Source organism: Plecotus auritus (assembly GCF_963455305.1).
Source record: "Plecotus auritus genome assembly, chromosome: 4".
Classification (NCBI taxonomy): Eukaryota; Metazoa; Chordata; class Mammalia; order Chiroptera; family Vespertilionidae; genus Plecotus; species Plecotus auritus.
The window spans coordinates 165,712,861-165,740,427 of NC_137775.1; the positions used below are offsets into that span (position 1 = coordinate 165,712,861).

General features: G+C 37.6%; 1 protein-coding gene across 10 annotated transcripts in view; it reads left to right on the plus strand.

The window, feature by feature from the left end:
* PPP1R9A (protein phosphatase 1 regulatory subunit 9A) overlaps nucleotides 1-27,567 on the plus strand; it is a 232,695-nt gene that overhangs the window by 176,625 nt on the left and 28,503 nt on the right. For all 10 annotated transcript variants that reach the window (XM_080663193.1, XM_080663196.1, XM_080663195.1 and 7 more), the window contains 5 exons: nucleotides 2,310-2,465; nucleotides 14,001-14,054; nucleotides 16,914-17,143; nucleotides 18,609-18,705; nucleotides 18,810-18,981. In XM_080663193.1, the coding sequence (XP_080519319.1) occupies nucleotides 2,310-2,465; nucleotides 14,001-14,054; nucleotides 16,914-17,143; nucleotides 18,609-18,705; nucleotides 18,810-18,981 (709 nt within the window). The remainder of the gene's footprint in view (nucleotides 1-2,309; nucleotides 2,466-14,000; nucleotides 14,055-16,913; nucleotides 17,144-18,608; nucleotides 18,706-18,809; nucleotides 18,982-27,567) is intronic.

The following is a 27,567-nucleotide window of genomic DNA, read 5'->3' on the forward strand; positions in this document are numbered from 1 at the left end:
CCTCTAATAAGTAATTAATATAATCAAGACAGTAAAAGAGACATATCTGATCCTCAGCATGCTTATAAGGCTAATTATAAAGAGCAATGTTAGTAAATAAAAAGATGAAATTAAAAATAAGTATTTTAGCAGAATTGCAGGTAACTTGGATATTGGGACAGAAAGAAAATTAGCAAAGTCAAATAAAAGAATCAAAAGGAAGACTTCTTAATAACTTACATTTATGAAGATAATGTACATTTCAACTCATATTTAAAATGTGCTACATCATTATCAGACTTTAAATTTAGCTTAAGATTTTATTGAGTCACTCATGATAGTCATCAAATTGATGATATGGAAGTAAATTTTATATACCTGGTTAGGCCCTCATATTAAAAGTGTGGCTGTGCTGCTAGTTATAATTATAGGGTTAAAAACTCTCAGCAAGGTTTCTTGAGATTGGGCACCTACCAGCCCTGCTACATTCCTATGGATTAACATCAGCTGGTGGATTTATAAAGTTCCTATTGGTTCTAAATACATATAGAAATTAGAGGTGAATTAATTTACAGACTATCACAGAAAAGAAAAACGTATCAAATCTGGAGTAAGAGTTCTTTTAAGATTTGTAGGATCTAATTATACCAACAAGTGGGAGCTCTCTGGAACCAACCAGTCCCACTCTTCAGCTACCTTTCCTGTCAGGGCCTAGGACACTGGGAATGGTATAAAAACTGGTTTCAGAGGAGTCCTAGACTTCCAGGTACTGTTACACAAATGCCACCCAAGTCAAGGTCTTCATGATAATAACCTCTGTGTGGGAAGTAGAGTCTGAAGGATGCTGAGACAGTTAGTTCATTGTGATCAATGGTCCTTGGATCCCTTACTAGAAATTGTGTTTACTTCTGGGCTCCATGATTTAAGAGAAATGTGGAAAAGTTAGAATCAGAATACAGCTTCAGAGACAATCATAGAGACTGAGACCTACGAGAATTCTACAATTTTTTTTTACCTCAAAAGAAGTCGAATGGCAGTTTAATAGTGGTCTGCCAGACGTGAGGAATTATTACATTGAGGTTCATGACCATATTTCCTTTAGATGCAAACATAGCAAAAGAAATGAATTTTCAGCTCTGTCAAGAACATAGCACAGAACCAAAAGACAAAAAGAAAAAAGCAATCAGATGCTAAACCTATTTAACCAAAGGAATAGATCACTCACTACACTGTTTATGAAAGTTTTTTTTAAAGGCAATATGACTTCCTATCTGTTTTATGTATTAGATGGAACTACCTGAAGGAGAAAAGATGAATTAAATGAACTTTGTTTTTCATTGAATCGGTGATTTATCTTTCTATTATATCATAAGCTATAGATTTCAAACAGTTATTTTGAATTAGCATCTCAGAGCCTGATGTTGCCAGGAGCAGAGCTACCTTTTAATGTTAAGGAAGTTAGTGGTGAGGAGGAACATTATTCCAGGGGTCATGGACTCAGATACCTTAGGGGCCTGCGGATATCATGAAGGAGGGAAGGTAACAGCTTGGAACAATATGGAGTTACAGAAGTTGTAGTGTATTAGAAAGTGTGTGACCCAGCCAAAAGGGGTAACTACTGCTGACTCTGGCCAGTTGTTAATCATGTTACAACGTGCCTATGTTGGCAGGTCATTGGCTTTCTCAAGAAAAACTGGAAACCTAAAATATTATGTGAATCTTTTTTCTTTTCTTTTTTATTTAGCATTGACAAAATGCTAAGATTTATCAAAGTACTCTGTAGGCAAAACAGTACACTCATGTGGACTGTAAATTTAGAAACCTTGGGGTTATCCTTTAGGTCAGTAGTTAACCAATTAGTTAAATAAATGAGACAGAATGATTGAATTCTAAAGCTTAGGTGAATTCATCTACTAAACTTTTGTAGGATTTAATTAAGGTTCCTTTCAACTCTGTGAATCTTTTGATCTCCCCTTCCTTTTTTCTGTGAGCCTAGTATTGGGTGACTTATTCGTATGGGTGGTGAGAATTTAAAGGAATTATTTTATTTAACCATCAAATACTTAGATTAAAAACAACTCTTGTTGCTATACTAGAGATGCTGCTGATGATAGTAGCTTTTCAGAAATGCACTTATACATGGCATCAACATGTCACTTTGAGTTTTTGAACTAACATTTGTTTATAACGTTGGCTGCATGAGGCATGCTTGACTTAAAAGCCTACTTACACTTTTACCACTTTATTTCTCTTTCATAAAAAATATTTTCAAATCACCCGTCTCTCCCTGGGGGAGGGCAGCTAGAGTTCTGAAACCCCCTTCCTTCCAGACAGGAGAATATGCGACCGATGAAGAGGAGGATGAGGAAGGACCCACCCTTCCCGGCAGTGACATGGCCATTGAAGTCTTTGAGCTGCCCGAGAATGAGGACATGTTTTCCCCGTCAGACCTGGACACAACCAAGCTCAGTCACAAATTCAAAGAGGTAAGCTGCTGGTCCGCAAAGTACTTTTTATACCCGTCCATTTAATTATTAAGTATGTATTTTTGTTTGAAAAATGTAGTAAGATTTATCAGTTTTCAAAATAGAGCCTTTTTATAAAGGATTGTCTTGAATCACATTGAATTTCAAGGTAAATTTTAAGTGGATCTTGTTCCATAATCATTAATTTAAACCTTTGTTATTTGTCGTAGTGACAGCTTACAACTTGCCTATTCCATAATTTCAAGCTGTAGTTTAAATGTGCAGTTTTCATGATAAGTTCATGAAAAAATAAGTTATATTTTTTCAGTTTTATAGACATTTGGGGACCTGGTGATAAGCTTTCCTCTAAGACAATGGTTTTAAAAGTTGTTGTTTTTCATTTTCCTAAAATAGACAAGGTCCCAACAACAGTCAGATGACGTAACCAAATGGTTTAATTGAAGAAAGTGTAGTGAATGAACTTCGAACAAAGCTAGTGGAACTACCAAAGGAAGGTGAAGCTGTTGCTGGCTTGATGGTAAAGAGGGAGGTGACCTTTTTGGAAAGAGGGCCATTCAACATCTGCAGCTTTGTAAGATGCAGCCACTGCTAAAAACTGCATCTTGTGGGCAAGGGTGATGTATACCCAGTCCCTTCTCTCTTTCTGCTAATACCTCCCCAGGTCTAAGACAGGCAGGGGGGTCTGAGAGATGCCATCTTGAAACCTGAGATCAGTACTCTCAAGGCTGGAGCTGTCTGAAACTACTCAGAACCCCAAGACCTAAAAGGGAAATAGTGGTGAATGGGTCCACAGGCAGTTTATTCTTCATTGTTTTAGGGAACATCCTACATTATGAAGACAAGTATAGTATGTTATTATTTACAGCCTCCCCAAATAACCATGAAGCACTGAGGCTCGAAAACCACTGTTCTGTGGTTTCAAGTCTGGTAGGGACTTGACCACTTCTGGGGGCGGGGGTGAGGGGGAATGTCCTATACTTGAAAAGTAAATTTGATAATTGCAGATTTGTGATTACTAATTTTATTTGTAATTTCTAATTTTCATTTGGAATTTTTAATTTTGCTATATCATAAGTAGGTCAAATTTATACATTCTGATGTTATGCTTTATATGCCTAAAGTTGACTTCTCCTCGCCGGTTTGGCTCAATGGGTAGAGTGTCAAGCCTGCGGACTGAAGAGTCACGGGTTCAATTCCGGTCAAGGGCACATGCCTCAGTTGCGGACTCAATCCCTCATAGGGGGCGTGCAGGATGCGGCCAATCAATGATTCTCTCTCATCATTGATGTTTCTTTCTCTCTCTCCCTCTCCCTTCCTCTCTGAAATCAATAAAGATATATTTAAAAAAATAAAAATAAATAAAATGTTGACTTACCTTTTTAATTCCTGTGACAAAATTTACATCTTTGAGACCAGTATCAAGGTGAATATACTTTTCAAGTATAAGTTATTATGTAAAAAAACAACACACAAACCAACAAACTTAAGTTCATTTTAGAGTTTTGGAAAATGCAAAATTATATAAATATAAAAAATCTCTCATAATCCCAATGTTGTGGTGTTTGGGATTATATAATATAGAGTGTGTTAAATTCCTACTCTTTATATTTAAATTTGTAGTGTTAGGATTTTCCCATGTCACCAAATGTTCTTTCATAACTAATGCTGCTTCACTATTTCATCTTACGGATTATTTAATGCCAAATTGAACCAGAATGGCTTTTTTGGTTGATGCAGAAATGTACTTATGAGTTGAGAGTGCCCATTCCTTTCCACCCATTATTATTAGTCAGGTGGAACCATTTCCATTCATATAGTCCACAGAGTCCTTGAGGCAAAATACATGGATTTTTCATATGACTTATAACCATTCCTAGTTCTAAATCAGGTGTGACTGTCTCAGTACAACAAAGTACACTATTCTGTAATGATCACAAAACTCAGCATTCCCTTATAGCAGCACCTATCTTGGACCATTTCTTTAAGGGATTTCTCGATTAACTGACATCTTCAAACAAAATACCACACCATTTCACTTCTAATTTACTGATTTTCTTTTGTTTTATATTTAGCATTAACATATTTGGGAGATTGCCATTGAGTATCAACTACATGGCACACTTACACAGCATCTGTATCTCATACAGCGCCACTGTCAGTTTTAACTTTGGTTATGTGATTAACATACACGCCCAAACATAGAATATGAGTGCTTTTTATAGCACCAGATATTTTTCATAAGATTATGCACAAAACCCGGGGTGGAGGTGGATAGTCATGCTGTATTGGAATTTGTACAAAGTCTCATAGTATTTTAGAGGCTTCTCTTAATTACATTATTTCAAGCAGAAGTGCATGTCATGCTATCTGGGCAAAGCACTTCACACTGACACCTCAATCGGTCCTGCTTCCGGCCTATTCTGTATCTTCCTGGTAGACTCTAAGCTCCTCTGGCCTTGCTCACTGTTGTACCCTCAGCCCTTGCACAGTCCTGGGCAGATAGTGGTTAAATATTCGGTGAATGAATGTTATCAAGCATAAACTGGAAATTTTTGTGTACAACAAGACAAGTACCTTAGCTTAGTTTTTTCAAATAGTTAACAAGATGGCTCACACTTTTCTTAAACACTAATTTATTTACCCCTTTTCCTCTTGTTGGAGGTTCAGCATTATTAGCTACTGAATTTGTGTTTTTACACTCTGGACTGCTTTTGGCCTTGATATTCTGTTCCATTTTCTCATTCTTTGCTGAAATATTATTAGAATCTATATTAAACATTGATGGAATAAACCTGGTCTATCTAACTTCAGATATTCCTTTACTTTTCAACTTATTCAAGAAAACATATGAATCACTTTATTAATTCCCTTGGAAAAAACTTCTCTGTAATTTTTATTGTAATTATATTAAACTAGTAAATTAACTTGCAGAAAACTGGCATTTTTATCACGTTGACTCTTTTAATCCCAGCTTATGGAATATAACTGTTTAATTCAAATCTTTTTTTTCTGATCTCTAAAAATTTATAGTCCCCTTATTAGTTACATAAGTGCCCACCTGTAACAGAAAGTCTTCACTAGAGTGGATTAACCAAAAGCTGCCACAAAGGTTATATTCGATTTGATATAAGTTAACAAGGTTTCTTTACTTTTCTATTTTCAGAAATGACTTTAATAAGAGACTTAATGACTTGCATAAGGTAGAAATTACTGTTCCCTGAAAGTTTGTCATTACCCAGCTATAAAACCATCTGTGCCTTTGTGGAGGAAGATTTTAAATACCTTTTATAATTGCTAATACTCTACCCAAGGTTTCAGGTTTTTCTTGGGCCAGTTTTGATATATTTGCAAATTTCTCAAGAATACATTTCAAATTATTTCCTAGGCATTCATATTTATTAACACATTTTATAATATAATTTTAAAGTACTGAAATCTTTAATATCTATAATTACTCTTTTATTCTTTCTTTTCTTTATTTGAATACTTTCACTTTTTAGTTGTTTTTTCCTAGAATTTTATCTGTAATGTTATCTTTTATGTTCCTAGTTTCTTTTTAAATTAAAAAATACTTTAAAAAATTTAAAAATACTTATTTTATTACTTCCTACCAATATCTTTATTTGTCATCCTATCTTCTGTAATTGGTATTAATCAATTGAGCTTACTACCTTTATTTTTGATAACTCCTGCATTCTGTAAGTATTTGTAAACATAATTTACATATATAATTTTTTCTGAATATTGTTTTAGCTACATGTCACAATTTTTTACATTTAGAATGCCATTATCACTTTGATCTATTTTCTTTTGGGATTTCTTCTTTAACAAATATTATTTAGTGGAATATTTTACTTTCTAGACACATGGAACTATATTTTGCTATTCTTTGGTTATTGGGTTCTAACTCTGGTCAGAAAAGATATTCCAAATAATAGCTGTTTAGAATTTTCAAGGCTTTTGTAGCTTAATTCATAAACAGGTTTGTTTAAATATTACTCATGGATGCAAAAAGCACTCATATTCTATGTTTGGGTGTGAAAATTATATGTTTTTCATTTACATAAGAGTAATAATACAAACACATTTTTCTATAGCCCAGTTTGCATTTTGACTTAACTAATTCTGAAAAGCATATGATAAATCAAAAGCTACAGTTTTTTTTCTTATAATTCTGTCAATTATAGTTTGATATACTTTAAATCTTTGTTGCTATGTACATATATGTTCAGGATTGTTACAGCTTCATGATTTATTGTAACACCTCTCTTGTAGCTTATGATGCATTTTACCCCAAATTCTAATTTATCTGATAGTAAAAATTCAGCACTTTCTTTTTCTTCATATTTACTTCAAAGCATCTATTTTCTATATATTTTTTGTTTTTAGTCATTCTGTACCTTCTTATTCAAATCTGTTTTCTTTAGTCCACCTATTCCTAAATCTTACCTTTGTACTAACTACCCTGGGAGTCTTCGTCAGTTAATTGGTGAGTTTAACCTATTTATATTTACTTTAATCACTTTAATATTAGAACTTAAATCTGCTGAAATTTTTTCATATTTTACAGTTTCCATGTTTTCTTCTTATTTTTGTTTTATCTCTTTTACATTTTCGCCTGCTGCCTAAAAGTTAAACATTTTTTTCTATTTTTCTAGAGATTTTTTCTGAGTTACTTTCACTCAGCCTTTAGTTATCTTCTCCTAGCATTACAGAAAACAGATCAATAGCTCTGTCATTAACATTTAACAAAATAATAGCCATAGCATACTCTCATCTACTTCTCCTCTCAAGTTTTTCTGCATTTCAGGAGTTTCAGTTAATTATATTCATAGGTATGCCTTTTACAGAATAAACAGTTTCTCCGTACCTGTACGTCTTCCCAACTTTAATAGGATTTCAGTACTGCCCTGATGTTAATTCACCCTTGTTGTAGTGCTGCTCCTTTACCACATGGAACCGAAGGTTAAGTTCATGGCCAGTATACCTAGACTTCAGGGCAATGAAATAGATTGTCTCTGATTTACCTCTAGATGCAGGCTTACCTCTGGTTGCTGACATTTTCCTGCTTCAGATCTTCATTTCTCCCCCATATGTCTAGAAACATCTGTGTTCTGTCTCACAAGCTTTTTGTTAATTGATGAATGACAACCTGAAGCCCATTAGTATTCCTTTTTTCTTCTTTTGCCATCTCCAAAGTTGAATTCAGGCAAGACAATAAATAGCTTTTGTTACTTTGCTATGTGGTATTAAACTGGAAGTTTTCTCCTACATAATTTAGTCATTTCTACTTTTATTTATTTTTATTAATTGCATTATTGTCCTTAGGAATGTTTAATTTCGTTTATTCTATTGTATTGCAATAAACAATTTATCGTAATACTTCATTGTTTAAACACAAAAGCAATTAAAGCTATGTATCTCTCTCTGATTAGGCCTTTGACCACAGCTTTCATTTTAGTTTACATGTGCATTCTTCTTGTCATCATTTTTTGCAAATAAGTCTATATTTTTCATTTTTTACTATTTTCATTTTGCTTTGACTTGAATAAATGAGGAAACAGTTTTTAATTTGTATTTTTTTGCATCAATTTAATGTTTTCTTACATTGTGGTCAGATAATATTGTTTTTACATGTTTTTATTTTTTAAGGTAATGTTTTTATTATAGATTAATATGGGTATTTGTGATAAAAGTGATATGTGTTTTATACCTTCCATATCCTTATTAATTTTTCCTATTTAACTTACAGAGCCCTTTAGTAAAATTACACCTCATTATAATGTATTGTGTTATCTATTTCAATGTTATGTTGAAAGCACATAAAATATGACTTAAAAGACTTTTTTAATCCTCACCCACGGATATGTGTTTATTGATTTAAGAGAGAGAGGAAGAGAGACAGAATTAGAAACATCAATGTGATAGAGATACATCGATCAGTTGCACCCCAACCAGAGATTGAACCCGCGATGTAGGTTATGTGCCATGACCAAGAATCGAACCTGCAACCTTTTGGTATACAGGATGACACTCTAACCAACTGAGACACCCCGCCAGAGCTGACTTAACATTTTTTCAGTATTATTTATCTGATGTTAATAATGTGCTACTTTTGTTTATAGTTACTGGATAAACACACTATTTTTAGCAGAAACCTAATTGCAGCACTTTTTATTTATTTTTTATTTTTTAAATTTATTGAGGTGACATTGGTCAATATGATCATATAGATTTCAGGTGTGGATTTCTATTTTTATTGTAAAATTTAAAAATACTATCTAAGGAAATCTAGCAATTTAAATTGTTACAAATTTATTGTTTAATTATTCAAGGTCTAATTGAGCTCATCTTGTTTTATGTTTTACTTTTTTATGTTTATTGATTTTTACTAGGGATTATCTTCAGGTTTTTAAAAAGTATTCTCTATTTCTATAATTTTTAATATTAAGAACAAAGCAATATCATTTGAAAGGTCCATATAGAAGTTTTTGATACAGTCTTGGTTTCCAAGACATGATTGTTGTTAAAATTTAATTGTCACATTTTTAAAAACTTACGTTTTCATTTACCTTAATAAAATACGTACAAACACATAGTTTTACTCAGTTTCACCTCTTGGTCACTCTATACCAGAATTTCCTAATTAATTCTTAAATTCTAGATCTTTTATTTCTCAGGACACATCTTAATGTTTAAGTGCTTGTGGAGGTTATAGTTTTCATGACTTTCCCATACTGAGAATGGGACAGTCTAATTATCATGACAGAAATAATCATTAGCTGGGTTTAATATTTTTATTCCCTGAAATGTAGTATGACAAGCTTCATTGTTTTAGGCTGACATTACATGAGGTAAAGTAGAAGTCTGATGCCAGCCTGGCATGTAGATGCTTGAGCAGCACTTGGTAGTCAGTGTCAGGATACTCAGAGGCCACCAGAGTAACCCGTGGTTTCCAGTCAGAGAAATACGTTCTCATCTGGAGGTGACAGCCATGACATATGCTGCCGGGTTTTTGTGAGGTGTAAATGAAAAAATGTATCCCAGAACTGGTTCAGCTTAGGTGCATGGGGAAGGGGAAACACAGGCGGGAGCATCAGACCTGGGGTAATTTCCACTCCACCACCTGCATCTGGGGACTGGAAGAAGCCATGTAACTTCTGAGCTCCTTTCCCCATCTGAACAATGTGATTAATAGTGCCTGTCTTGCTTCCCTCCGACACATGGGCAGTGCTGAAGGAAATGATAAAAAAGATAAAGGGTCCCCGTGGAAAAAACCATGGAGTGAAATTTATAAAACCTGGTTTTGATACTAGTTAGCTCTGCAACTTAAGCTACTAAAACACACTTTCTTTCTCTATAAAATGAAAGAGTTCAGTTAGTTTATTTTTTACTAGAGGCCCAGTGCACGAAATTTGTGCACTGGGGAGGTGTCCCTCAGCCCAACCTGCACCCTCTACAATCTGGGACCCCTTGGGGGATGTCCGACTGCCCATTTATACCTGATCCCTGCGGGCCTAAACCAGCAGTCGGACATCCCTCTCACAATCCGGGACTGCTGGCTTTTAACCGCTCGCCTGCCTGCCTGCCTGATTGCCCCTAACCACTTCTGCCTGCCAGCCTGACCACCCCCTAACCGCTTCCCTGCTGGCCCAATCGACGCCTAACTGCTCCCCTGCCGGCCCGATCGCCCACAGCTGCCCTCCTCTGCTGGCCTGATGGCCCCCAACTGCCCTCCCCTGCTGGCCTGGTCGCCCCCAACTGCCCTCGCCTGCAGGCCCAGTCACCCCCAACTGCCCTCCCCTGCCAGCCCGATTGCCCCCATCTGCCCTCCTCTGCCAGCCTGATTGATGCCTAACTGCTCCCCTGTCGGCCCGATCGCCCACAACTGCCCTCCTCTGCTGGCCTGGTCACCTCCAACTGCCCTCCCCTGATGGTCCCCAACTACCCTCCCCTGCCAGCCTAGTTGCCCCCAACTGCCCTCTCCTGCTGGCCTATTTGCCCCCAACTGCCCTTTCCTGCTGGCCTGATTGCCCACAACTGCCCTCCCCTGCCGGCCATCTTGTGGTGGCGATCTTGTGGCAGCCATCTTGTGACGATGTGGGGGGCAGCCATCTTGTGATGATGCAAGGGCGAGAGGCCACCTAGGCTTTTATTAGTATAGATACTTTTGTTAATAGTGATACATTTGGAGAAATTCTTTTAATGTCCATATAGGATTAAAATAATCCCATATCTATAATTTTAGGCCTGTCAGTACTAAGAATACTTTCCACCAAAACTTTTGTCTATCTTCTGAATAATTACTTCATTCTGTTTTCTTGTGTCTAAAGCATTTGGCTGCATTTAGGAACACTCAAAGCTTTTATCAGAGTTCTGCTAATGAGTTCAGCTCTCTTCCGTTACCCATTTCGGTGAGGTAGGAGAGGTGGGGTAACTGAAGACCAACTTGCCTGTTGTCCTAAGTTTATCCCACACATCGGTGGGGTAACCTGTCATGTACAGTCATAGGAATGAAAATGCTGGTTTTGGACAGGAATTTCTAGACTCTGCAACCATGACGACCATCTCCGGGCTCTTCATTTCATAAATGTCACACCTATAGTACTTGCAAGGGCCTTGGAGCTCTTCCCATCCAGCCCCTAATTTTTCAAATGGCAAGCTGCGGCCCAGAGAAGCAGCTTGCTAGAGGCCACAGTAATTGAGCAGAGAAAATCCAAAGTCTGGACCCGTTGCGTGCAGGGTGCCTGGTTCTCCTACAGGGGTTACCACTGAGAAAATAACATCTGTACTCGCCCATCGTTGCAGTGTTCATTCTCAGATCTGCCCTTTTCACTCTTGCCACTCTTCAGATAGAACCAGAGGTGTCCGTTTTATTTCAGGTGTGACATTTTAGAGCATTAACACTTTTTACTGACAAGTGGCATGGAGGTAATCATATTTGACCTCTTCTGATCACTCTTTCTTAATCTTGGCTAACTTTATAGAGGACTGATTATTTTATTAACAACTGTGCTAAAAGCTTTACATGCGTTATCTCATTTAATCTTCCAATAAGGAAGTTAAGACCTATGTGGAACTTCATTTTACAGATGGGGAAATGAAGGAGAGGTTAAAGTAATTTTCCAACATCGTTACGTGATAGGCCTGAGGTGAATTCAATCAATGTAACTTAACTACAGTAGGTCCTCATTTAACGTCGTAGGTAGGTTCTTAGAACTGTGACTAACTGATAAAAATGAGTTAAGTTCGGTAGCTCATCAATATTATAGTGAAACAACAGTCCACATGGAATGGACATTGAGGACCTGCTGCACTCGTCACACTTGGCACATGGTAGAAAGAGCAAGGACTTGATCTTATCAATAATAATTGCACAGACTCCAATTAGGCACATGGATTTGCTGGGTGCCCAAGTGTGTGCACACTGAGGTGCAAGGTCTCCGCGGAAAATAATTCATTATCGCCTTATATGTGTGAATGTGTGCGTGCGTGAATGTATTTATGTTATGTATAATGTATCATGTCTAACATCTAAGCACTTTTGCCATTTTTAGTTTATTAATTCATATTGGTAGGGTTGATTAACAATGGTATTTATTAGAAGGAGAAAGAGTTATTTTCACATCACCTTGCACATAACAGCTCTTTCATAAATGCCTGTTGAATTAATCTCTAATGAAATGGCACTGGATCAGGCACCAGAAGATCAAGGCTCCAAATCCTGGTTTTAACAGCAATTCACTGGGAGCATTCGACCAGGTCAGTGTCTGGCCAGGAGCCTTGTTTTCCACCTCACCTGAACGCAGAAGCATAAGGATGGGCATTCTGCAGGGCTGTGTTCATCGTAAGGCCCACAGTTGGAGTGTCCACTTGGGCCCTGGAGCGTGTGAGGCTGGGGTGCCTGGCATGGTGGGGTCCCAGATGTTTCATCCCGGGGAGAGTGGTTCATCTCTGGAAACTGGTCGAGTGCAGAGGCCCAGGGGAACCAGTGAGGGGGAAGAGCGCAAGAGCCATGCGGACGAGACGGAGGGAGTGGCCAGGTCCCCAAGCGGGAGAGGAAGATAAGTGATGTGCGTGGGGCAGAACCAAATGCAAACAGCTGTCAAGGTCAGGACGGGACCGGGAGCAGTGAGCGCTGCAGCAGTGCGGACCCCAGGGCTTTCAGGAGCCCTGACAGCGCCCAGGCCGAAGCACTCTGCCGGGAGCGCGGGGCTCTCAGGGTCTGAGCTTTTATTCTTTGGCATTTACGGATATTACACCAACCTGTGCCTGATTCTGACTTCTTTCCTCTTCATTCTTCCCATATGCCTTTAGTGGCCAGGTCAAAATCAAGAAAATGCAGGTTACAAACTAAAGAGAGAGCTGAGGTTTCTGAGGCGTCATCTCCTCCAAAGGTTCGCGTTTCTATCCATCAGGCTTTCTGATAAGAAAACCTTAGGCTTATTTGATTACAGTAATATTAGAAGTTTACAGTCCCTTTTGTTCAATCCCAAGTCCAATATGGTCTGAAAACAGATTTCTAAAATACTTTTGTGGCAAACTCATTTGGGGGTAAACATGACTCAAGCCGACAGGATATTATTTACAATTTCTATTTCCCTCACTTAGTGGAAATAGTCATACGCAAAAATATTCGTGGGTTTGATTACAGAGTGCCTCCACAGAACCTGCTGTGGGTAATAGCGATTTATGGAAAATGCTGCTTTCTACCTTTCTGAAATTGGAAGAATTCTGAATTCCAAACGCATTTGGCCGCAAGGATCTGAGAGAGGAGGTTGTCAACCCACATATTGTTTTCCGTAAATGTTGGTGTATTTATCCCTGGAGGAAATGAGTATGTTGTTTTCTTCCTTCACAGAGAAAAAAAAAAAAAGGTGGGGGTGTGGGGTTGGGGGAGAAGCAAAACAAATGTAAATGGAGGGGCTCTCGTGCTAATAAACTGTAACCGAAGCTTTTGAAGCCCTGGTTTTCAATAGAAGTAGATATTTTGGAGGACAGAAATCTAGATCTGTACCTTTCCTGCAATTAAAAAATAAACAACGATTTCGCTGTACAACTGCATCATCCTCGGCTCCCCCTTTGCAGCAAAAGAGCTGCTCAGCCTAGCGACTCGCGGTACCACAGCGCCACCTGTCCTCCAGCTTTGGAGTGGCACCTTCATACAACCACTGGCTGACTTTCCAGCTTAGGCTTTTCAGTCCCAGGACTGCAAGGAAACCATGGCGTGGTATTCAAATCCTAAAGAAGAGCTGCAAAGGGAGCAAGCAAATGTGTTTTCTTCTCTTTGGTCCCTGATCAATTAAATTCGTAACTTAATCCTCTGTTAGGGAGTGTGGGCCATAGACCCTGCGTATGCTTAGTTTGCACCTAGTAAGTCATTTTTCGCATTGGGCATTTTAATATACAACCTGCTGCCTGGCAGCACTTTTCTAGGCCTTCTGCTGCGCAACGCGATATTCTTCTAGTTGCGGAGACTTGAAAAATATAGATAGACTTTCTTAGTTCCGACATTTCTTTCTTTTCAATTTTCAGTTGCAAATCAAACATGCAGTTACAGAAGCAGAGATTCAAAAATTGAAGACCAAGGTAAGCGCACCAGTCAATACATGGAGTTTGAATTGTACTTTTTAAAATTCAGCCGTGGGACTAAAGGATTTGTTCCCACACCTTTGAAAGAATACAAATGTCACAGGTTCATGTCCGCTGTTATATGCATGGATGAATCTGGCAGTGCGAGTTGCACCACGGGGTGTGAGCACCACTGTACCCCCTTAGTGAGAATTGCACAATATTTTAAAAATACATATTTACACATATGTAGTTTCCTCGGAGCTTTCCCAAAAAAGTGAATATTTTTAATGGTTCATGAATCTCAATTACATTTTGACCACTAATTCCTTATGCACAAGTTATAATATTTTATCTCGTTTTATTTTATTATTTTTTTAATTTTAGGTAGATTTATTTTAGATAGGTTTAATCATTTATTTTTCACTTATTCCTCAGAAACAATGTGTTTTAACATAGCACATTAATTTTGCATAGAAAAAAATTTCAATTTCTAATAATTAAATATCATGAAATTTAATATGACATATGAATAGTTGCTTGTAGGTGCCAGATGCTTCTGGAAATTTTTAGTCATTTAGTTCACATTATTTAAATTTGTGGGGAAAAACAGGTCATGATGAAAGGTTTTATGTATTTTTAGTTTATTTATAAGACTCAAAAGGGCATTTTTTTAGTTGGTAAGTTGTAAGGTAGTTGTACATTCCTAGAATTGTGTCTAGTTTCATCAAATATGTAGTTTCCGAGATTTAAAAATACCTTTTGAATTACTTTAAAAACAATATTCTTTATCGTATTTATGGTATTTTTAAAATTAAAACATAATTCCTCCTCCACCATTAACAATCTGTTTTTCTGTTCACATTGAACGCTTGTTTTGGTTTTTCCATGTGTTTTAAATGGAGATTAATTAGCAAGGCTATTTTGGTTAAATGGTATTCCCAGCTAATAACTCTGTAGCTCTTTAGTCAAAACATGCCTATACATCATTCATGGTATCAGCCAAGCTCTGTGAATAATAATTTTTAAATTAGTGATGGTTGGTAAATAAACAACTTGAGTGCAAAACATTGCTTAATAAAAGATGCAGTAAAATCCCAGTCCTGTTTTAAGCTGCTATTGTTTCTTGGCATAGAATGGAAGAATAGAAGTGTTTGTTTTTTTTAATTGTCGGTTACAATTAGGGAAGAGATTCCCCTGTGATTTTAAGTGCTTTAACAAAGCTTATGTTTTAGACTATAAACATTGAATTTAGAAAATCCTATAAATTAGTGTTTTATATTTTTGTCATTATTATATTGGCATATAATATCCATAGATTAGCTTACTTTACTGTGCCTCTTAATGTCTCTCCGTTGATAACACAATGCCCAATTTTGAAATTTTTTTTTACTACTTTTTACTTTGTAATCTGTTTTGCCAGTATATTTAGTTTAAAATTTATATAACATTTTTAAATTTGCTGAATGCTGTATGATTTTGGAATGTCTTGGATTTTGAAAATAGGTTATAATGACTCTGCATGCTTTTGAACTTTAAAGGAGGTGTGTGAAATAGATGAAACACTTGTTTAAAGGTCAGATAGTTATTGTGAATACATGACCTTGGACCCCTCACCTAAAGGATCAGCCTTGAGTTTCTGTAGAAATGAGGGGGTGGGACTACTATTATCTATTCCTAACTGTCCCGGAAGCAGAGATAAGAAGCTGCCTTTCTGTTCCACTGGAGGGATTTAAATTAATTCAACAATTATTTATATTTTAACTTACATTATCTTTTATACTTTCCTGCAGATTGGGGTTTATAAAGCTCTGAACACTGCCAGCAAAATAATGAGCTAAAAACTGTGTTCGTGTCAATTGAAATAAAGGTTGCAATAATATCAACAAAAGGGATAAAAACAAAAGTAGCTAACATTTATCAGATTATTATTATGCACAAGAAGCTGCTCCAAGCACGTGCTAGTTAGAGAACTTAAGTTACTTGCCCAAGATTTAAAGGCATTGTGATGGCTGTGCCTGGTGGCCAGGTGGCTGCCTGAAGCATGGGGAGGGGAGCACTTGTAAAGCACCACTAACCATTTTGCTGTACTTCTGAAACTAAAACAGAATAATATTGAATGTAAGCTGTAACTGAAAAAAATAATTAATTTTAAAAAATAAATAAAATGGGGGGGAAAGCTGGTAGTGGCCTGGCTAGGACTCAAATCTAAATGTAATGACTCCAGAGCGCCCCCTTCCTGCCAACTAACAGGCCACACTGTGCTTCTGCCCCTTTCTCCTTTCCAGCTTGTCTCCCCTCCCTCCCTTTTTTACATATTATACATTTTAAAAAAACACCTCTAAACTGTAATTGAAAAAATTTAATTAATTTGTAAAGGCTAATAGTGACAGCTGGGTTCAAATCTAAACCACTCCAGAGTCCCCCTCCCCGCCAACCAATAGGCCACACTGTGCTTCTGTCCCTTTCTCCTTTTCATTTACATTTTAACATATTATATGTTTTTAAAAAAATACCGAAAGAAAAATCTGCTGGAATTCATTGACTAGACCTAGTCAAACTCTGAGACATTTTTTACTGCTCACAGAATTTCAGACCACATTCAGCGATGGGAAGATAATGGGAACTGGAGTCAACCACATGTTTTGTCATTTATCAGATGTGCGGCCTTGGACAAAGCATTTCATTTCTCAAGGCTTTCATTTTATAATCTATAAAATAATGAAAATAATGCTTTCGCTTCTCATCTCAAGGTGTTTTGTGATTGAGTATATCTAACAATTGAATTTAATCAAAACCATGCTATTAAAATGTGGGGGATTTTTGGTACAGAAGTACCCAGATTATCTTTATCTTGACTCTTTTTTTTTTATCCAGCTGCAGGCAGCAGAAAATGAGAAAGTGAGGTGGGAACTAGAAAAAACTCAACTCCAACAGAATATAGAAGAGAATAAAGAAAGAATGTTGAAGTTGGAGAGCTACTGGATCGAGGCTCAAACACTATGCCACACAGTAAACGAACACCTCAAAGAGACTCAAAGCCAGTATCAGGCCTTGGAAAAGAAATACAACAAGGCAAAGAAATTGATCAAGGATTTTCAACAAAAGTAAGCACTTTTAATGACTAAAAAATAGTATGCATATAAAAAAGGTTTATATCCAATAATCTTGTGATATCTAGTGGGATAGAAAAGAAGACCTCAGACTTATCCCTCTAAGAAGCATAGTTAAAGCAAATATATGCATAAGTTTTGGAAAATAATTTTATCTTTTTTTTAGGAGATTATACTTTGTTTTATCATTTTTTTGGCAGCCAGTTACACCATGAAGTAGTTTCTTTGATCGTTAATCATTGATAGTTACTGTTAAAACATTTGAAATCTCTACTCGTCTTGAAACATCCCTGTAATTCAGAAGCAGGAAGCCACGCTGAGGTCGGGCAGGACCATTGGCCGTAGTGCATGCAGAGCAGCAATTGGGGCCTTGCTGAGGCTGTTTCCATCTCCATTCTTAGACTCAGTAACTGCAGGATTTCCCCACTACAGAGGGTATCAACATTGATGAGCAAGACCCCCTGCCCTGCCACTTCCCTGCTGTAAGAGACCCGCACCACAGTCTGCTCTTGGATTTCACAGCTCTTTCGAGCGGATGCTGCTTTGCTTCCATCTGTTGGATCTCGGTGTAATTTCAGGGAGACTGACTGACGAGGGAGATTTGTACTGGATTTTTTCATCAGTTACTGCTAGCTAGCTAGAACGATTAAAAAGGAATGCCAGGCCCTCTTCTGGCCTTCCATGCCAAGCCTTAGAAGCTAAGCATACTAGTATATGTAAGATTCACCATATCTCAGTTACTTCTTATCATGGAAATAATGTTTTCAATATTTAAAAGAAAATGCTGTAAAAAGTGTATTGTTTAAAAGGGGGGAATTGCTCTTTGTAACAATGAATTCAGTACATCACTATTTTAACTTTTCTTGCCAAAAATATAACTCTGTCATGTAACAATTTTTTAAGTTTTGATAAATTTGCATATTATAGTCCAGGCTCTCAAAATGGAGATACTTCTCCTTTTCCCCCTGTTATCCTCAGGTTAATAAATGACAACTCCCCCTCTGTTTTTATGACCCATCCAGTCCTTTTCCAGAGTCATTCATTGGAATCAATCTTACTATAATATTTTTTGACTATTCAGTTTCACCAGTTTGCTAGATATATTACTCTGTAAATGTAATTTTTTAAAAGGCTAATAGGGACACCACCTGACATGTAATTATTTCTACTAACTTACTCAAGGTGGATCATTGGTTTATTAGCTCCAAAATGTATGGGTGCTCTAGAATCAGGAGCTGCAAATGAAAATCATAGTAAGCAGAATCAAGGCATTTTTCTTTACTTTGTGCTACATTAAAATGTTTTATTTGCTTTCATTGCTATATACATTTTCTCTAACTATGATTGAATTTTATTTATGTAAATAGCTGTCCAGTTTATTGATTCCAATAACCATGTTCACATGTTTCCTCATTTCTGGAGTGTTTGATGCAATCAGAGCTGTTATTTTCTTCTTCAGAGAACTTGATTTCATCAAGAGACAGGAAGCAGAAAGAAAGAAAATAGAAGATTTGGAAAAGGCTCATGTTGTGGAAGTTCAAGGCCTGCAAGTGCGAGTGAGTGATATGCCAAAGCCATGAAAATTATAGGATAGTTTTGCTTAGTACTTGGAGGGGAGTGCTGGGTTCAAGTTTTAGAAATGGATTTTTTTTTCTCTCAGATTAGAGATTTGGAGGTTGAGGTGTTCAGGCTGCTGAAGCAAAATGGGACTCAAGTTAACAACAACAACAACATCTTTGAGAGGAGAACGTCTCTTGGAGAAGTCTCTAAGGGAGACACCATGGAGAACGTGGATGTCAAGCAGATGTCTTGTCCAGATGGCCTGAGTCAAGGTTTGTCTAACCCTTGTTTAGACAAACATTGTTTTTAATGATTGTAAAATTCGCTTTACATTCTTTTTCTTATCCAGGGATTTAAATGTTAAAAATGCCTTTCTACCATGGGAAAGAAGAAAAGGTTTATCAAAATAGGAACTTATCATTTAGCACTTGTCTTATCAAAAGTAAATGCTTTGATGGTAAGAAACAAAATTCCAACTTACGCAAGCCCAAATATTATTTTAAAACCATCATAACATTGATAGACTTAATAAATTGCCTTGAAGTGATAGTTCATTTCGAGTGAGCTACACTACTTATCTATTAATGAGTAAGGTTTGAAATTTTTAAATCACTAGAGTAACGATCTTTTTTATAACTACTTCCAGCTCTTGGAATTCGTTGAGTTAAGAGGTTCTACATAAGTTTTGTGCTTTTCTCTTGCTGTCCTATATGTAATTCTCATTCTTTTATTCTGTTTAAGACCAAATAATGGGACCAAAATACTGGAAACATTTTCTATATAAATGGTTGTCTTCTTTCATACACCAACCATAAATAAATCACTGATTTTCTCACACACATACACACCTATACATAAATTGTGTGTATACGAATGTAAAGGAATGCCTTAATATCTATAGTATATTTATAGATTAAAAATGCATACAAATTTATACTTATAAATACACAGGGGGATATAAAACTTTTGGTTAAAATAGCTCCCCAGTAATCCCTGGGGGGAAAGGGGAATAAGAGAATATACAGCAGCAATGTCATGAGAGAGCCAACAGTTGCAGGCAGGGATTGGACCCACAGTAACGCTGTCTCCTGACAGCTGTTTGACTCTTAGATGGTCTTTCTCGTGTAGTAAAATGCCCCCATGAGATTTCTTTTTTATAAACAAGTGTTTATATCATATCATTAACTTGTAGAACTAAACTCTTAGCCATTAAAATGAAAAGTATTGGAAATCTTCATTTAAAACTGAAGTGGTAGCCTGAGACTTGAGTCCATTCACTGGGCTTATATCCTTTTTCAGGGTTTTCCCTTAATAAGATATAATCTGTATATAATGCCTCCTGGGCAGCTTAAATGTGAGTATTTAGCTCCAGCATTACCATTCACTGAAGAGCCATGTGACTTCCTTAAGGTCATTCAACTCAGTGGGGTGGGTTTTACTGTCTATTATATATATAGTAACACTTCCTTCTTCCCCACCTAAAGGGTATTGTAAGGCTGTATGACTTAGTCAGTGAAGTGAAAGAAGGCAGTTCTTTAGAGCTTTTAGAGAATTACAGTGTTTATGTCTGGGACTCTGAAAGATTGATTTCTAAAATGTCAGCAATCAACATGTTTTGGAACATGGTAATTCCTAAAAGCAGTTGCACTTATAATAAACACGTGTCCCGGAATGGTGTGAACAAGGTATGACCTGTGACCAGCAGCTCTCCAGACTCCGACTCACTTCTGTTCCTTTCTCTCAGTTCAGAAATCTGTATCTTGTCAAACATATAATTAATGGTATTTATTAAATTATATGACTGCAGAAGATCAACGAACTGTACTATTAACATCCTGATTTAGAGCAAAACCTCACATTTCTTCTGAACCCTTCTTCCTTTCTACACCCTCCATTTTGCCACATAATTATCAGTTTCCCTAGCAACAGTGTCAGTTCACAGTGAGATGCTGGGACTACTAATTCTTGCTGAAACTCATCCCTGCTTGTGCAGTAGAGGTGGAATCTGTCATCTCCGATGTTAGTAGTATACATATCAAAAGGTGCTCTTCCAGTGTTGCTGCTGAGGACAGTCGGTGATAAATCTCCTAGAATTTCAAACTAAATGGCTTGGTCAGGAACTAGATAGGAATGCTCTGGAAAGCACTTTTCTGAATTGATCCTTTGCTCTGTTGCTAGGGAACGCTGAAGTCCTAGAGGTTTAGAAAAGGAAGTGAAATGTGGACCAAACACAGGCTATTCTGCATTTAAGGATCCCTCCAACAAACACATTTTTGCAACAGGAGGGGTCCAGTGGTTGCAGTCAGTTCCCCAGCTTCTGCCCCTCAGACTCAGTGCTCTGCCTCCTGCCTCCTGGGGACTGTCCAGTTCTGAGTTGCTTTCTAAGCACTGGATGTTTCACTGATGGTATGAGTTGATTAGCATATTTTCAGGCCTCCAGGCGGCTCATTGAAGCAAAGGGATTATCAATTATAGGTCAATGAAAACAATGTTAGGATGCAATAGTGAAGGGAGAAAGGAAGGGGAGAGTGAAGGAGTCAGAAAGGAAAGAGGGAAGGAAGAGCAGATAAAGCCGCCATTTCTTCGCATGCACCCATGTTCTTCTAGGACAGAGCTCCCCAGCTGGGATGGATTCATTATGTGGCTCTCAATATTGAATTCTTGACAAAACCATTTTTCCAACCATGCACAAGTTTACCCCATTAAAGTTATAACTGAACATCATTTGTTTGGTTCTCTCTATAAACTAAGCCACTCAAATATCTCATTAAATTTTTGATAGAACATATATTACTTAATATACTTGAATGCTTTTTTCTTATAATATATAAAGCAAATATAGCAATTATTTTTCATCAAGAGCCATAACAAACCCTAAATCCCTTCAAGTGTGTGGTCGTGTACTGGACAAATATAATTTTACACGTGTTCCAAGATGTGAAAAATAATTTTTTCTACTGCCGTGTTTCACGTCTACAGATGACTCTGGTTTATAGAGTTCTCGACATTGTATCCAAGTGCCCTGAAGTGACCAGATACGCCCATGGCTGCCCAGCTAGTTAAGTCAGCATTAGACGCAGAGGACAGGCATGTTAGAGAGATCCTGGTAGGAGAAACGGTTAGAGTCTTAGTTGGATTAGATTCCCTAGAAAAGTCACCTAAACAGCAGTTCTTCCTAAGTTTCTAGATATTCCAGGATCTTTATGATAAAACTATTTCCAGCTTCAAGTATTTTAAAGGCTGTTTGTTAAAGAAAAAGTATGCATATTCCATAGAGATACTAAAAGAAAGACAAGGACTGATACTTCATGTAGTAGAAACTATATGAAGGCAGATTATGATTATCCTATCGTGAGGGGTCAGAAGTAAGTACCACACCTTTAAAAAAGTTACTTGGAATGCTGGAAGCCTGGTGGTACACTGACTTGTAAGAGGAAGGGTGGCTACATGGCAGAAAGAACAGTGTTTTGGGCCTGTTCAGTGTGCAACAAGGTGTATGATTTGTAGGATGGCTGGGACCAAGGGTGAGGGAGATAATAAAGGGTTTGATATAAGACAGATAAGATACATTTTAAGAGATGAGAGGGACTTTGAAGAAAAGAGAAAAATGAATAAAAATGGAATAATACTTTCCTGATTTGTAGACTTTATGTTAAAGGTGGAATCTTATGTTAATGCTGTGCCATAGGGTATTCTTGGAGGAACTATGGGCTTTCAATGCCTGAAGAAGAGTTTATACTTAATTCTGTAAGCATTGTGACCCATTGACAGTATTGAGGCAAAACAGGAGCTGGATTATGTGTTATCATTGTAGTTGAAGCATCTCTGATTTTTTTACAAGATACCAATTATTTACAAGATACCTCAAGACCTATGGAAAGACATTCAAGAAGACCTATATAAATCAGAAGAGGTAGGAAATGATAAAAAATGCCATTATGCCAAATTGATCTATACTAGTATACTCCACACAGTTTTGATTAGAATTTAAATGGAATCTTTATTATTATTATTTTAGAACTTGACAGGTTGTTTCTGAAACATATATGGAACAACACTTGGCCCAGAGTAGTCAAGATACTCCTGAAGAAATACATGCCAGGGAACTTGTTCTTTCAGATGCCAGGATTCACTGGAAAGGAATAATGATTGAGTCTGAGGTGTAGTCTCAGCAATCGACAAGTAGACCAGTGCAACAGAGTAGAGTCCAGAAACAGACTGACCCACATGTGCCAATCTTAGAATAATACAGAACTGACACTGCACATTAGTGGAGAAAGGGTAGACTAGCAAATGGTGCTAGGAAAGTAACCATTCATATAGAGAAAAATGAAATTGGACCCGATCTCACAGCTTTCATGAAATAGATTCCAAATGGATTAAAGATTCAAATATGAAAGGCTATATTTAAACCTTTTAGAAGAAAATGTAGGAGAATGTTTATATGGTTTCTTAAGATGCAGAATTCCAAATCATATGAAGAGTTTGATAAATTTGACCACAGTAATACTAAGAAAATCAGATCTTCAAAAGACATTATTAAGAACTTAGAAAGAGAAGCCAAAAATTGAGAGAAGATATTTATAGCCCATATAATTAAGAGAAAAGGTTGCTATCCAGAATATACTTAAGAACTCAAATGAATAATAGAAAAGCACAACTAAATGGACAAAAAGCATAAGCAGTCAGTTCGCAAAAGAGGAAACCCAAAGGTTGGTGAACACAAATAAATATTCAATGTTATTAACAAAAATAAAGTGACTGGCAAAGATAGTTTCATATGATTGCCAACATGTAGGAAAAGAAAACTCATACAACTATTTTTGTTAAAACAATTTGGTGTTGTCCTGTAATATGGAAGATGTGTAAATTCCTTGGCCTAATAAGTTCACTTCTGTGTGTATGCTCTCTAGAAACACACTAGTGTACACCAAAACATTGTTCATAATGGTTGCAGTAAAGTCAACCTCGTCATAACTTTCAGCATAATGTTCAACAACAACAACAACAAAAAAAGATTTGCAGAATGTTATGTACAGTTCATGACCATGTGTATAAAGTGAAAAAGCAAGTAAAATTAATCATTATATTCTTTAGGGATATTTTTGTGGAAAAAATAGGAAAAAACCAGGGGCTACAACTAGAAATGGGGCCTAGAAAGCTTGAAAAATGCTAATTTTACCTTGTAGGCTTAATAGTAAGTACATAAGCATCCTTTTAAAAAAAAAATCCTTTTTCTATGACTTACACATATGGTCTACATTTTTGACTACATAAAATATCTTTTAAACTATTGTTGAAAGTATTACATATGTCCCCCTTTTCCCACCATTGACCCCTGACTACATAAAATATTTTAAAATAGAAAAATGTAACGAGCATGATTAAAAGATAAGAATGAGGAAAATCACAAAAGATTTTTTTGGCTTCAAATATTAGTTTAAGATTTAGTAAGAACAAAAAAAAGGCCAGCACTAGGCAGACATTTGCATTGCTGAAGTGCCTGAGGTCATTGGGCTCCTCCAAGGAATCGTTTTCTGCCGAGGCCAGACCAGGCCCTTGTCCTTTTGCCTTTCCCTGAGCCCGTGGTGCCAGTGGTTCTTTTCAGATACCTGTGGCTATGAGGCCGGCCAAACCCCTACCACTGCATCTGATTTATTTCCTGATAGTGTCGTTTTTAGCATTGGAACCCAGCATCCTATCTAATAAAAGAGTAATATGTAAATTGACCGTACCTCCGCTATACCCACAAGCCACGTCCACCAGCCAATCAGGAGCGAGTATGCAAATTAACCCAACCAAGATGGTTGTGGCCACGGAGCAAGCAGGAGGCTTGGGTTTCCCCAGCAATGGAGGAAGCCAAACTTCCCACACACTGTGGCCGGCCCTGGCCTCCATTCAGGGCTACAAAGTTTCAATTATAGAAGATAAATAAATACCAGATACCAGGGCCTCTGCTTGGGTCACCGGGGGGCGTGACCAGCCTGCAAACCACTACAGGCTCCTCACCCAGGCTGCCCAATGCCCCAAGGGAACCTCCACCCTGATCTGGGACACCCTTCAAGGCAAACCAGCCAGCCCCCACCCGTGCACCAGGCCTCTAATCCTATCTAATAAAAGAGTAATATGCAAATTGACCACTCCAACACACAAGATAGCTGCCCCCATGTGGTCAAAGATGGCTGCCCCCATGTGGACACAAGATGGCCGCCACAAGATGGCTGGCAGGGGAGGGAAGTTGGGAGGGACCAGGCCTACAAGGGAGGGCAGTTGTGGGCTATCAGGCCAGCAGGGGAGGACAGTTAGGGGTGACCAGGCCGGCAGAGGAGAGAAGTTGGGGGTGACCAGGCCTGCAGGGAAGGGCAGTTGGGGGGGACCCAGGCCTGCAGGGGAGAGCAGTTGGGGGGGACCAGGCCTGCAGGGGAGGGCAGTTAGGGGCAAACAGGTTGGCAGGGGAGCAGTTAGGCATCAATCAGGCTGGCAGGGGAGTGGTTAGGGGGTGATCAGGCTGGTAGGCAGAAGTGGTGAGGGGCAATCAGGAAGGCAGGCAGGCGAGCAGTTGGGAGCCAGCAGTCCTGGATTGTGAGAGGGATGTCTGACTGCCCGTTTAGGCCCGATTCTACCAGACACACCCTCCCCCCATGCACGAATTTAGTGCACCGGACCTCTAGTTTTAAAATAAAGTTCAAGGCATGATTAAAGCCAGGCTGCATTAAAGGCAAAGTCATTAAAAGGAAAGGGAGGGTGCTTGCACTATACCAGGTGTACCGGTTAATAATGCGGATTTTTTTTCAATAGATGGAATTACACATATGTTGATATATATGTGATTTGATATATTTGTTATTTTGTTGTATTGACAGCAAGCTTCAAAACTTCATATGTCAAATTTGCTGAAGGTGTTAATATCATAGATATTTTTACGCTTAAAAAATGTTGAATTTCTTGCCAAAAAAAGCATTTGCAGGAAGTTTTAATTCATTACTTTATTTTGAAGAAAAGTGCTGCTGAAAGTTATTATATACTTTGGGAAGCATATGGTGAACATACTCCATCTCAAGATATGTGTGAACCCTGGTTTAAAAGCTTTAAACATGATGATTTTGGTATGAAAGACAAAGAATGTCCAGGTCAACCGAAAAAGATTAAAGACCAACAATTACAAGCATTATTGGATGAAGATGCATGTCAAACTCAAAAACAACTTGCAGAAAGATTAAACGTTGCTCAGCAAACAATTTCTGATCATTTACAAGCAATGGGAAAGATTTTAAAGGAAGGAAAATGGGTGCCACATCAACTGAACAAAAGACAAATGGAAAACCGAAAAGTCATCAGTAAAATGTTGCTTCAACGGCACGAAAGTAAGTCTTTTTTGCATCGAATTGTGACTGGTGATGAAAAGTGGATGCACAAAATCATGGGTTCATCCAGGTCACCCATCAACATTGACTGCAAGGCCAAATCACTTTGGAAAGAAGACAATGCTCTGTGTTTGGTGGGATCAGGAAGGTGTGGTGTATTATGAGCTTCTAAAACTAGGTGAAATCATTAATACTGATCACTACCGACAAGAAATAATCAATTTGAACCACTCTTTGATTGTAAAATGGCCAGAATGGGCCAGAAGACACGGCAAAGTAATTTTGCTTCATGATGACATACCATCACACACTTCAAAACCAGTTAAAGACGCGTTAAAAGATCTTGCCTGGGAAGTATTAACCCACCTGCCTTATTCACCAGACCTTGCTCCTTCAGATTACCACTTGTTCTGATCGATGGCACACGCACTTTCTGAGCAGCACTTCAAAATGTACGAAGAAGTGGAAAATTGGGTCTCAGAATGGTCTGCCTCAAAACAAGAAAAGTTCTATTGGGACGGTATCCACAAATTACCTGAAAGATGGGGGAAATGTGTAGCTAGCGATGGACATTACTTTGAATAAAGCACTTTTGATGTTTCTCTTGAAATTATTGTTTTGATTGCAAAATCTGCATTATTAACTGGTACACCCGGTAATATCAGGAGTGTCTTATACAACAAACAGCGTTAGATACAGAGCAATGAGGTGATTATTCCATGCCATACTATCATTTAGTTCTAAATTGGGGTGGAGGAGAATTCTGGAGTAGATCCAAACTTTCTTTATTCTGAATTCAGATCTAAGTTCTCAGTAAACTTGCACAATTTTTATTTTTTTCCAGAACAAATTATTTTTAATAACTAAATCCCAGATAAATAATTTTGGCCATGAGTTATTACTGAATTGTACTAATTAATGGGTGAACACTCCCAGTAAATCACTATGGAAAATTTTAATGAACAAACCCAATGAATGAGAAATCAGTGCTTACTGATTGTTTTCTGGCAAACCATTAAAGCCAAAATCTGCCCTCTCACTCAAAAAACAAACCACCTGAAGGGCCTGTCAAGTTTTGTGCAAGTTTTACATCTGTCTTTGTATGAGCCATAAAGACTCTTGTCTGCAACTTGCTTTACAGAATATACAACTTGCACTTAAGAATATCTTGCTAACCTTTTCATTGTCAGTAAATAAAGACATTTACTGAGTGATTATTATGTACCAGTCATTCTTCTAAGCATTTATGTATCTTTTTATGCCTTTAGTCCTCATAAAATGCCATTATTATTGTGATATGTTATTACCATGTCAATTTTGCAATTGAGGATTCTGAAGGACAGAGAGTTTAGGTCAATTACTCAATTCAGTGGCAGAGCCACTGTTCTGGGTCCTATGCAAGGAAGACTAACTCCAGGGCGACTCCCTAGGTAACTGTTTTGCACTGCCCCTGTGCAATACATAAACCTGTCTCTGAATGCTGTGTGTATGAAC